Source organism: Nycticebus coucang, chromosome 1, assembly GCF_027406575.1.
Source record: "Nycticebus coucang isolate mNycCou1 chromosome 1, mNycCou1.pri, whole genome shotgun sequence".
NCBI classification, from domain to species: domain Eukaryota; kingdom Metazoa; phylum Chordata; class Mammalia; order Primates; family Lorisidae; genus Nycticebus; species Nycticebus coucang.
Genome location: NC_069780.1, coordinates 113024259 through 113037409, shown reverse-complemented (window position 1 = coordinate 113037409; position 13151 = coordinate 113024259). Strand labels below are relative to the sequence as shown.

The window sequence follows — 13151 nt, the reverse complement described above, 5'->3', positions numbered from 1 at the left end:
TGCTTGTAAACATTTCTTCTTGAACATTTATGAAAAAAATTATTGGGTATTGATAACTGATTAATAGTGTAATAACCAGAGTCACATATCACATGTTCTAAGAACCTGAGAAGAATCATATTAAATAATATTCTACATTTATAGAAGCACATTGGAAAAATCACCATGTTAAAGAAGAATTTCAGGATTCATTACCTGAAATATTTTTATATAAAACAATATAAATAAACATTCACATTAATTATGTTCAGAAATTAAGATGTAGAATAGTGTAGGTAACTTTAACAGGCCACAGCATAAACCAGTGAAGTTTGGGGAGGGGCACAGTGACTCAGCGCCCAATACAGCAGCTCACTTTGCACAGGACGTGCCTTTCTGGCTTACAACCACCTCATGCAGACCCGTCCACATCCTTTGCTTACTATACAATAGGTGCAAAATAAATGTGTTTACTTTTAGAATAATTTTATTCTAAACTTCTTTTTAATATTTTTTTTAGTTATTATCACTCTGCTCTTAAAATGTTATATTTTTAAATAGACAATTTCTTTTTCCAAGTCCAAAAATGAGGTTTTTAAAACCTCAGTATTTTAATCTTTTAAAAAGTTTTCTTGTTGGTGAAAATGTTATTAAGGCTCAGCATAGTGACGACACCTACACCTATAATCCTAGCACTTTGGGAAGCTGAGAGGAGTGGGACGAGGGGCGGCCTGGGCAATAGTGGAATCCCATCTCTACAAAAAAAAAAAAAAAAAAAAAAAATTAGCTGGGCATGGGGGCACACACCTGTAGTCCCAACTGCTCAGGAGGCTGAGGCAGGAGGATCACTTGAACCCAGAAGGTGGAGACTGCGGTCAGCTATGATGATGCCACTGCACTTCAGCCTGGGCAACAGAGCAAGACCTTGTCTCAAAAAAAAGAGTTATTAAATGGTTAATGAGCTTAGTAAGTCTCAGACTAACCTATGACTCCTTATGAGAAACCAAAGAGTGAGTCATTTTCAACTTGCAGCCGTAGCGTCTGCATGTTGTAATTAGTGAATGAGTGAGTGCAATATTCTTTCCACCGGTAGGAGGGACACACAAGTGTTCTGTGGATGGAGGAAGCAGATGATTAAGTGCAATTTAGAGTTCGCTAATTGTTGCTATATGGAAGAAAAATATATTAAAATTAAATTACATCCACTTTCTCCCTAACCCATTGTACTTCCCATCTTTGTTGCCCTTCTGTGTTTAGAATAATGATTCAGAGAAATGTTCCCCAATATTTACTGGGGAACAGTCTGGTCAGAAAATAGAGTCCATGCAGCAGAAAATAAAGTTTTAGATGAAGATATGCACACAAACACATGATATCACATGTCTACCCAGCGCTCAGCACACACTCCCCTCACATAGCCATGGTTTCTCATGGTTTTTAATCAAGTAATTCTTAGAAATGACACAACCTTTGGAGTAAGAATCTGAAATAAAAGCACTTCCTTAGGAGGAAAAAATTCTAGTGTTAGACTTTGTTTTCTTAGGAGGCATTGAGATTAGCGGGAAGATGCTTCTCTTCTACTCTTAATCCTGCAGCTAACTTTATTCCCTAGCCAGCCGAAACACTGTTGTTTTTTCACGGACAGAACCAGAACTGGAACTGCTACGTGTCTAACTTCTGGGCTGTGGGACTGCACGGTCAGATAAGTGTAGAAACCTCTTGTTGTCATTAATTAACGGTTAAAAATTTGGCAGTAATCAGCTCTATTATTTTAGTAACTTAGTTACTTTTACCTTAACTCTGGTAAAAAACTTAAATGTAACTAGCTTACTTACATATCTAGGAAAAAATGTAAGATTCTTTATTTAGATACTTTAAAAAATATTTAGCAAAAAATTAACAATATTCTTTTTCCTTTTCATATTTTAATATGCAAAGTCTTGAGTGTTTTCCTTTGACAATATTTTCAAATAGAAAATCCAGTAATGTGGCTTTGCATTCTATTACTATTATAGAGTTAGTTTATTACTATTACAAGTTGGTTTAATTTTGTATAGAGAGGAATAAATGTGTGCTATAATTCCAGAAAATGAGAATTATTCTTCAGATTATAAAAGGATTATCTGTTTTTCCCTATAATAAATTTTCAAATTTATAAGATTTACAAATTAGGGAAAACATTTTGAGACTCTGAGTACAGTGAAAAGGCATTCCATTTATTTTGGAGAGGGAGAGGTCAAAATTAGAAATTTAGAAGCACAGAATGAGGCACTTATACAACAAATTTTTAAAATATCACACATAGTAAGATTTTTTCCTTATAATTTTTACTTACATTCTAAGAGCCTAAGTGAAACTTGCTCTCCCATTTAACTGTGTTGTTTTAGCCACTATACCTAGTCACTCTGTAACTATTCAGTCTTACCTTAAAAAAAAAAAAAAAGCCCCAATTTCAGACAAACAAGAGGGGCCCACCAACGCCAGTGAGAGTTGCACACCTTACTCAGAGATGAGGTGGCATTTTGCACAAGCCAATTTTTCCATTCACTGAGTGTTCAAAGTACCACTCATTTGCCTCTCAGGAAAACAGAGAATTCTACATCCCCAGAGAGGAAAGATCCCCAAATTTCCCAGTGAAAGGTGTAATAAAAATATTAGCAGTAGAACACAAGTGACACAACACAAGTGAAATAGAAAGATTTTTCCTATGAGTCAAACACTGGGATTGGAGTTGGACTGGCTGCTTCAATCCAGATAATTCTCAAATTATCCACTTATCACTCTTTCAGTCTGATTTACTGCAAAATGATGAGGCAGATACATGTTACCAAAAACGTAAACAACATGAACTAAAAACTAAGGTTCTTTCATTTGGCAAAAAGCCCCTGATCCTTTTTGAGGGTGGGAGGATTTTAAACTGACTAGAGAGAAAGATAATGAGGCAGATTTTACCAGGTCAAGGCTATGCTTTCCAACAGTGACTGTAGCGTCTCCTGAGTCAATAAGACTATCTTCTTTTTGGCGTGAGGACTTTTTTTTTTTTTTTTTTTTTTTTTGCAGTTTTGGCTGGGGCTGGTTTGAACCCCACCCCTGGTATATGGGGCTGGCCCCCTACTCCTTGAACCACAGGTGCAGCCTGGTGTGAGGATCTTCTTTACCTTGTTAAAAGCTATTAAATACAAAAACCTTCTGAAAACAATTAGACATTTGGAAAGGAAGCCCCAAATGCTGTCATTTGCCCTAACTCAGAAAGATTAATATGCTGATTTGAGAAAGTAGCTTGCAACCCCCACCCTCAATTTGGAGCTATCATAATACCCCTCCACAATTTGGGGAGCTGGAGGGGACCTCACAGTCCAACACTTCCTATCAGGCTCCCTGAGTGGGTTCCTCCCCAAAGGTGTAGGGGCCAGGGTCAGGAACTGTCATTTCACAAGGAAAGGGACAGTGGCTTCTTCAAGCTTTTGAGACTGCATAAGGGCACATTCAGTCACTGAGTTACAAAACTGACATGATCCCACCAGAATTTGAGAGGAAAAAAATTAACCCACTTAGAAATGTGGGAGAAGATCTGGGAAGGGATCACAGGGAAAAATCAAAGGTGGCCAATTATTAATAATTTAGCCAGGCCCTGCCCACCTCACTGGTCCTGCTTCTGTACTGTCCTCAAAGACCCTTCCTTAATATGGGAAGTGCTGTCTGGAATTTGGATCCATGCCCTCACCAGGAATCAGGGGATGGAGATGAGAAAAAGCAAGGACATTACCAGTTCAGGGAACCAAAGCCAGTCCCCAAAAGTTCCTTTATGACAGTTTCAGAAACCAGAAACCATCGGAGCGAGAGTCCCTGGGAATCTGAGCATTCTCTAAAAGGATTATCTTAAAAATGATTCATTTAACAAGAGGTAATACGTCACAGTAGTTAAGTAATAAGTTCATTAGTTAAGACTTTGTAATAATTTAGAAATGGGCTTGAAGAGCTAAGATCTTCCTAGCAGTAGAACTTTGGGCAAACTAATTAACCTGTCCAAACAGGTTTCTGTATTTTTAAAATAGGGACAACACTAAACTTTTCAAAGATGCTGGCCTCAATGTACCCTTTTCCCTTTTCTTTCAATTGGCTAAATTCCTTGAAGTGTAGGAGAGGACAGGGTGGCTTTTGACTACCGTGCTTTCCAATAGTGCCTGTGCATCTCCTGAGTCAAGAAGTCTATCTTCTTTTTGGTGTGAGAATCTTCTCTACCTTGAATAATCTTTCTTACAAGGGTACATGTGAAACTTATTAAATGTAGAATGTAAATGTCTCAACATAATAACTAAGAAAATGCCAGGAAGGCTACGTTAACCAGTGTGTTGAAAATATGTCAAATGGTCTATAAAATCAGTGTATGGTGCCCATGATTGCATTAATGTACACAGCTATGATTTAATAATAATAATAAAAGAATCTTTCTGTACCCAGAGGGATTCTGCCGGCCTCAACCCCAATCTTCCTTAAACAACAGAGTGGGAACTGGGAAAGGGCAGGGAGGTCACCCAATTCAACTTCTCACCTGCTGCAGATTTTTAAAAATCTCCCAAATATTCAAAGGCTATACTCTATTCTTTTGAGCCTTTCCTTTTCAAGCTAACAATAACCTCAAGAACAATTCAAGATAAGATATACAGGGGGCCATGAAATTTATCCTAGAACTGAAATCTCCTATTTTCATCATTTTATATCAAAATACAGAAGATTTACTTAATTGAAACTTATTACACATAAACAATCCTCTCTTTTGTCAAACACTGAGAAAAGCAGCATTTATTTAAATCCCCTCAAAATATAATTTTAAAAGTAAAATTAATTAGGTCACTTAAACCATTCCAAAGATAGGCACAGAAAAATGTTAAAATGTTAAAATATACATTTTATTACATCCTGAAATGTAGATGACACACATACATGTGTAAATATGGGTCTTACTAGATAATAACCAATTGGGTTATAATCAAAATGCTAATTACAACTCTCTAGCTTTCTGAAAGCTGTTTATTTTAATCTTTAAGCCTTCTAAGCTAAATGAAAAAAACCCAAAATATTGTAGCATATTGAAATAATCAATAATTTTCCTAAAAATGTTATGGAAACTATAAGAATACAGATTAACAAAATCAGAGTGATTAAGAAAGTCTTAGTTCTTAAATCACTCTTGAAAATTTGCAAGAGTATCTGCAAAATAATATTTTCTTGTAGAAAAGATCACCCAATCAAAAAGATACTGAAATATTTATATTATTTCACCATTTTCTTCAAATGACAAAATATATACGTAATATTAATATAGTACATACTTTCAAAGAAACAAAATATTTCAAAATCATATGAATAATAAAGGATAAAAAAGGCCACGATGTGAAATTTGAGTATAAAGATAGGCTTATATATAAATAAAATAAAGTATCTGCCTGGTATCGCAGGAAAGTGATTAGACGGAGTGTTCCCATATTTTAAATATACGTACAAGAAAGCCTGAACTGGCTGTGAACAGAACTCACCTGGGCTGTCCATGTTAGCATTATCACCAGAAGAGCCAGCTGGCAGAATGGAAAGGAATAGCATAGCAAAGAGCAGCATAAAAACTCCCTACAGACAGGGTTTGAGTTAGAAACACAAGTACATTGTAAGTCAGCTATGAATCATTGTCAATTAAAAAAACATCGACTGAGTGAAGAATATAGGAATGGGAAATATTAAAAAAAGTGAGAGCATTTGGTAAATGATTTTTTAATGCTAATTATCTGATTTTTTAATGCTAATTATCAGTGTCTTGCCCAGTTTTTGCTATAGAGTTCAGTGGCATATAAGATAATATACCAAATAATTGCAAACAAAGAAATCCCCTTTCTTTGGTTTATTAGCTGTGCAGCCTTGGGAGACACTTTCCTCTCTGAGTCTGTTTTTTCAAAGATAAAGTATCAATATGGGCAGCGCCTGTGGCTCAAGGAGTAGGGCACCACCCCTGTGCCAGGGGTGGTGGGTTCGAATCCGGACTCAGCCAAAAACTGCAAAAAAAAAAAAAAAAAAAAGAAAACAAAAACAAAGTAAAAATAATGCAAAGGGCTATTCAGAAGATTATATGAACTCAAATATGTAAAGTCTTTTAAAGTCTTATATACAAAATAAGCAGTAATCAACGAATAGTGAAAAATAGAGACTTTACAGACTATTCAGGGATGAACAAATGGTCCTCTATCTAGGTACATGTACAAAATCAGAAGCGATTAAAGATTCAGTAGGTCCAAATTGTCTTAGCTCATCAAGAACATAGTAGGTATAAACAGATATTATCTCACTAAGCATACAGTATAGATACAAAGCCTGCTCAAGACCCCTAAATAGGAATTACATCCCAAAATACTTTTAAATTGGGATTAAATAGTCATTAAAAAGAGTGTAGGATAGGTTTCAGAAGAATGAAATGAACACTGCACTATAGTTGAGGAAGTACACAGAGGGTTCACAGAAGTGTTTACAAATAGGATGTGCTATTTTCAACCTGTTTTTATTAGCACAGTTATAGATTAAAGAATTTGGAGTCAGGTGGACATGAGTCTGAATCCTGGCTTCATTCTATGACCTTGAGCAAAACACTTCACAGCTCTACATTTTGAGTTTTCTCACTGTATAATAAAAGCCAGTAGGGGTACATATCTTGTTGGGTGGTTTGAAGGATGAAATGAAACAAAGTACATCAATGTCTTGACCAACAAACACTAGCTGTTGTTACTATAATTCCAGGCAAAATATAATTCTGTTCTTTCTATAATGCCAGGCAAAATATCAAATATTTAGTGAATAATCAAGACACAGGCATATAATAAGGATAATATAAAACCCATTCAAGCCAATCTAAATTTTATTCAAAGAGGAATATAAGCTATTCTTGTTCATTTAATTCTAGCAAAAAACACGACTGATCTGTAAAGTTAGATAAGCAGTTTTCATACAACTCACTTTTCTTTCACTTACTGTGTCTAACATAGAAACTTGAATGTGGTAGTTGCCAAATGCCTTGCTTATGATAGACAGGTGGGCAATAAAGCTGAACTGAATTTACTTTTAGGCAGTCAACTTGAAGAGTGCTGTTTTGAAATTTCTTTCATAGGTGACAAATTATTTAATTCTCCACTTTAAAATAAGATCGAATAGAGTGGGTCTTGGAGACATTATGATCTGCAAATGAATCCTGATTCTGAAGATGAATACTGACTCTACACAACATGTTCCAGGGCAAGTTAATCATTCTTTCTTCTTTCCTTATTTTTTAAGAGACAAGGTCTCAGTGCAGTGCCCCATTCATAGATCACTGCAGCCTCACACTCCTGGGCCTCAGTCTCCTGAGTAGCTAGGACTATAGGTGTGTGCCACTATACTTAGATAATTTAAATTTTTTTTGAAGAGACAAGGTTTCCTTATGTTGCCCAAGCTGATGCTGAACTCCTGGTCTCAAGTGATCTTCCCACCTTGGTCTACCAGAATGCTGGGATAATAAACATGAGCCACCATGCCTGGCCATTCCTTTTAGGCTTCTTTGTTCATGAGATTGGAGGAATAGGAATGGGTTGCTCTGAGCACAGTGCCTGGCATATGGACAGTGCTCATTTGACATGTGATTTATCCCAAAGTTCAGACAAAAAAACCTAGGAAAGATCAATGCACCTAGACTCTGGAAATGTTTCAAATTCTAGTGTCAAAGAAGACACACACAGTTTTCTCTCATGAAGGGGAACACACTTCAGTATCAGCCTTAAAGACTCCACAGCAGCTTGTACATATTTTCAACCATATGGATCTTTTCTTCTGTTATAAACTATATTTAGGTTATAGAAAACTTTCACATTGAAAACACAGTAAGCAGGAATTTTTTTTTATAGAATATAAAAATTTTAGAAAACAAGTGCATTAATGAAATGCATTTAAAAATTCGTGTATTAACTCAATTGAGTCTATTTGCTTTAAGTAAATTGTAATGTTCCTGAATTAACTGACTTTGATTTTGCCATAACAAAACTTGGCTGATATATCGCTGTTCTGCATGATGTAGCTTGTAGAGGAAAATACAAATTTTAATAGAAAATATCAAACTGTTTAAAAATCCAGATATCATATTTACCTTCTGGCATTTTATTAATTACAATAAGTAAAACTATAATGAGCTATGGCAATTTTTAAAAGATGATCATTAATTCACCAAATAATTTTTCAACACTTAAATATTATAGTTTATTAATCTATTTAGAAATACGACTGTGAGTTTTAAATAAGAGTATGACTAAGGATAATGTCTTAATTACATTTTTACCTTAATTTTTCTCTGCTGGAAGAAAATTAAAACTGTGAGAAAAAAAGTTTGTTACATCACAATAATTTCTTTCCTCTTTCCCTTTATCTTTTGAACAAAATAGGATTTTTCAAAATCATCTTGTATTTGTATACACTGTTATAGAAAAATAATAAAGGAACTTTTAAAATTAGCTATAGTAAAATGCTATACCTTCCTAATCAATTACAATATAGAATTTTATAATATTGCTCTTTACTAGAATTGGCTGACTATAATGTTACAATTTTTAAACTTTCAATTTTAGTTAATGTAAATTTCATCAAATTTGGTATTCTTTTTACCTAATAATGCTTTGGCTTTGGATGCTATAATGAATGGATTAAAAATTATACTTTTCTGTTTTATATACATATAAAAAACTGAATGTGTTGTGCATGTTTTACACAATACTTTACTCTTTGTCACACATAATCAAGAGAGTTAAAACCCTTACTTGAAGTATTTTTGGCTTACAATTTAACAAGAAAGAAAACACTATTACAACTATATTTACAGAAAAATGCATACGAGAAATGTGTACTGCAAAATTTCATTACATTTCTTTTCTAATTTATTTTCAAGTTTGCAATGAGATTTAACCACATAGAAAAATCTTAGAAAATTAAAGATGTCAGAAGGTTTAAAGGCTTAAGTTAAACTGAATGAAAATTGTAAATGTCACTAACCCAAAGCATGCACTGCTCCTCTACGCTTGCTGGAACTCTTGCTTGTTTTAACCACACGGACAGCATTTGCTTTGAACTGCAGCTCACAAAAATTTTCAAGAAATTTTGCCATTTCTTCTGTAATGGTATCCAGGTAAGTTTCTTTAATGAATTTCACTGTTGAAGATGGAGCTAAAATTTCACAGAGTATGTTAAAATCCTCTTTTAGCATTGAGTATAACTTAAGCATTGTACTTTGATATCCATGAGCTATTACGCCTAAATTTGAATCTCTGCTGTAAGAAGGAAAGAGGTTCTGCAGAAGTTTAGCCAACGTTTTATGCTGTATGTTTTTGTATTTGATTATAACTTCCAATTCTGGATAAAGAAACAAGAGTTGTTGCAAGCAATGACTTTTCAATAAATTTTTTTGCTGTGAATTGTTTATTTCATCATGGCTTTGCAGGCTTTGCAACCTCCTCACTAAGAAGCGTCGGAGATGCAGTCTGATATCATCCCAGACAGACTTCAGGTCCACAGAGGGCTGATCCGCAACACAGGGGAGAGGAGTCCGAGAGAGGGAGTGGACAGATGCCCCGCTCAGAGTCCAGGGGGACGGGATGCTGCTTTGGCAGGAGAGATCCCAGAGTAAATCGAGTATCATTTCTTCTTGATTTTGTTCGTTCTTCAACAAATTTTGCTGATAAAAGTAAATAACAGCATTAGAAATGTGTGATAAGTTTAACTGTAACAGGAAAAAATGATTTCTACAGTTGCATCAAATTTCATGATACTTTACTTCAATTTAGAATTAATACTATGAGGCTCCTCAAGATTTCTTTTCTTTCTTTTTTTGATTAGTTTTGCATTTGAAATTTAATTAATTCAACTATCTTAGAATGCTAGCTTTTATGGTCTGTTAAATTTTGTAAAGCCCACTTGATTAACTCTCTTTTCAATTAGAATTTCAGAGATAGAGAAGCTTTCACTGTTACCCACCCCTGATGTAATCCAAACTGTAGGAAAGATGTAGCTTAAAAATTCCAAATATAAAACTCTGGTGAAACATAAATTGAAATGTATTCCTAAGACAAAATGAATTCAAGATTGTGCCCCTAATTAATTCCTGGTAGACTATTTTCATGCCTGAATAAGTGTACTTATTACTATAAAACCCCAAATGATGATACAATGCTTTAAAATTATTCTAGAATAGAGATCTTTAAATACAGTATGTGCCTAGGGGTTACTAATAGCTACTATCCCGAGAAATAGAATTTAACACATTGAAAGATTTTGACTTTCATTTGGATTCCTTTTTGAGAACCATGTTAAAGATTTTACCTTGAAAATTAATCTGAGAATATTAGAGTTCTTGTGAAAGAAATGACTAACTCAAAATGGGGAAAAGATACTCTCACAATCATAGCCTAAAAGATGATATGAAATTATTCCTTTCTACCTAATGTCCTGACAGAAAACAATGGTGGGTATAATTATGGACAGTAAGGGAGAAAAAAGTTACTTTTTCCTTGGTCTTTGAATCACACACACACACATTCTCCTTATATGCTGGCTTTCCTAATTATGTCTGTTTCAGCTAATACTGAAGTTAGTTTATATTCTGTAAGCTGAAACAAGACGACTACAAGAGAAATAGAAGCAATGACACCCAGTGCACACATAGTATGTTACTATATGAAAAGCAGTTTTCCATCCACTGTCTGGTTTATTCATAACGAGAACATTTTGGCATAGATTTTTTAAAAACCCAGTTTAAGATAGGAACCCTAAAGTAAAGCATGCGTCAGTGAATTTCCAGAGGTCACATACAACAAGGCACAGAACTAAGAGCTGGTCCCAGGCTTCCCTCTGCCTCTTTCTCCCCCACCCCAGAGAGCCACGGAGTGCACGGGACCTTGCTACAGCTGCTTTCTCCGCCTTTCCCATATTTAGTGCTTTTGACATTTGTGGAAAAGAAATGTTAGATAAAGTCTGAGACATCTCAGCATTTTGATAAACTGTATAAGGCAAATAAGTCATGTCAGCCTTAGATGTCTTTAAGTCAGTCAATAGCTGTAAATTTTTCATCAAACGAAGAATAATAGATTCCAGAGGTTTAAAATATGTGCTTAGTATGATTAAATTTTGAAAATAACTTCAGTATAATTGCCATAATCAGAACCTGTTTTTTTAATTTGAATAGCTAGATAATTAATAAAAAAAATTCTATGGAAAAAATAGATGTAAGAAAAATGCCATCAAGATTGACATTTTAGCATGTAGAAACTTGAAAATAAGGTCATTTTAATCTGTACTGTTTTAATAATGTGGTTTCTTCCTTAAAACAACATGATCAATTATGTAAAAAAACCTAGGTCTGGAACAAGCCTATCTAATGAATTTGAGCAAAACTAAGGTGGCCTTTGCCCTGCAGTGAATAGAGAATGACTTTAGTGTGACAGATTAAAAGATAATTAAAAGCAAAAGCATTATTACATCAATATTAATGAAATGCAATACACATGGCTCTTAATAAAAATTAAAGGAATAACTATATCCATATATATGGATTGATTCTTCAAGGCTCCCCCTTCAGGATATAATGGGTGAGAGGATTTTCTTAAAAGAATAAGGCTTCAGGGCACACACTCTTCCTTTGTCTTCATTACTTTGTAAACATTAAAGGGACATCTGTAATAATAACAACAGCCAAAAACCATTCTAATCTGATTCTGTCATCTTAAGCCATCTACAACCTCAAGATATTTTCCACATCTGCCTGAGTCAATGTTTGAGGTTTAGACAAAAACAGTGCCTTTTTTCATAAATTAAATTAAAACCATAGCTATAGAGATACTGCTTTCTAACAATTGTGCTCTTTAGGAATCTGTTTTTGCAAAGTAGATACCTTGTAGATACAGCTGTGATAAAGTAATTGTTTTTATTGGAGGTTACAAAAACTTCTCCAACATAGAGGTCAGTATCAAAGAATGATCAATGTAACAATTTTCCATCAATGAACAGTGGTTTTATATAAATTGCCACCTTGTTGAATAAGAACTGAGTATGACTACACATTGGGAATGCAGGGAGCCATGGCCAAGGCCACTTAATAGAATCGATAAGGATCGTATTATGCTTAATAATGAACATAGACAAAGTGAATAGTTGTGAAGGGTAGAAAATATAATGAATATGAACTTCTCTGGGAGACAGTTGTGGTACACATCAATACATTTTATAGTATTGATGGGGGAGCTATCATACCACAAATCATATAGAAATTATGGTATGTAGTCTCTACATAAAACTGTTTTTTATTGATAAAAACCATAGTGAAAAATAAAAACAGTGTAATACAATAAATAATAGTTTTGCATAAATTGCTATGAATAAGCTCAATGGAATCTATTAGAAATACAAGAGAAAAACAAAACAAAAATACAAACCCCTAGATATGGCAGGCTAATATTGTTACTAAAATAAATATTTATATATAGAAATTAAATGAATTGCATTCCATCTTCACCCACCCCATTCCATTATAAAACAAAGATTCTTTTCTTTACCAGTGTTTTGAGGAATTCTGTCATCTCTCCCTGGGAAATGGAAGGTGACGTGGATATATTATAATTATATTTCATTAGCCATTCAAAGCAGTCAGTTGTTGTTTGCAGCTGCACATCTGGGCACTGTTTGTTAGCTTCAGACTGTATTTCTTTAATGCAATGTTCTAAGCTATAAAAAAAGAACAAAGAATATTTTGGTAGAAAGTAGATAATGACTCCATCTCTTAATATGTCAAGCCCTGAGGTTATGTGTGATAGCTGGTCAGGTATAATTTATAAAATTGAAAAACATTCATAAAATATGAAAATAATAAAAAAGACACTATACATTTACATTCATAGTCAAAAACAGAGTTCAAACTTTTTGGCAAGTAAAATATGCAACAGAGGAAATATAAAATAACTACTCAGAGATGGATCAGAAATTCTTTCATGTTGAAACAAAAATCATAGAAGCAATGTAACATTGGCTCTCTTGATAGACAATAGATGGAAGGCAAAGATAAAAACTCCTGAGGAACTGTAAAAATCAGAAACATACATTATTTACTAAGAGGCAAACATAAATTA

General features: G+C 34.2%; 1 protein-coding gene across 8 annotated transcripts in view; it reads right to left on the bottom strand.

Annotated features, from left to right (window-relative positions):
* KIAA0825 (KIAA0825 ortholog) overlaps positions 1-13151 on the bottom strand; it is a 498502-nt gene that overhangs the window by 385963 nt on the left and 99388 nt on the right. For 7 of the 8 annotated variants that reach the window (XM_053586527.1, XM_053586542.1, XM_053586532.1 and 4 more), the window contains 2 exons: positions 12582-12750; positions 9031-9709 (listed from right to left, as the gene is read on the bottom strand). In XM_053586527.1, coding sequence (XP_053442502.1) covers positions 9031-9709; positions 12582-12750 — 848 coding nt within the window. Of the gene's footprint in view, positions 1-5516; positions 5618-9030; positions 9710-12581; positions 12751-13151 lie in introns of those variants that run through there. The other variant, XM_053586566.1, reaches the window with a different exon arrangement.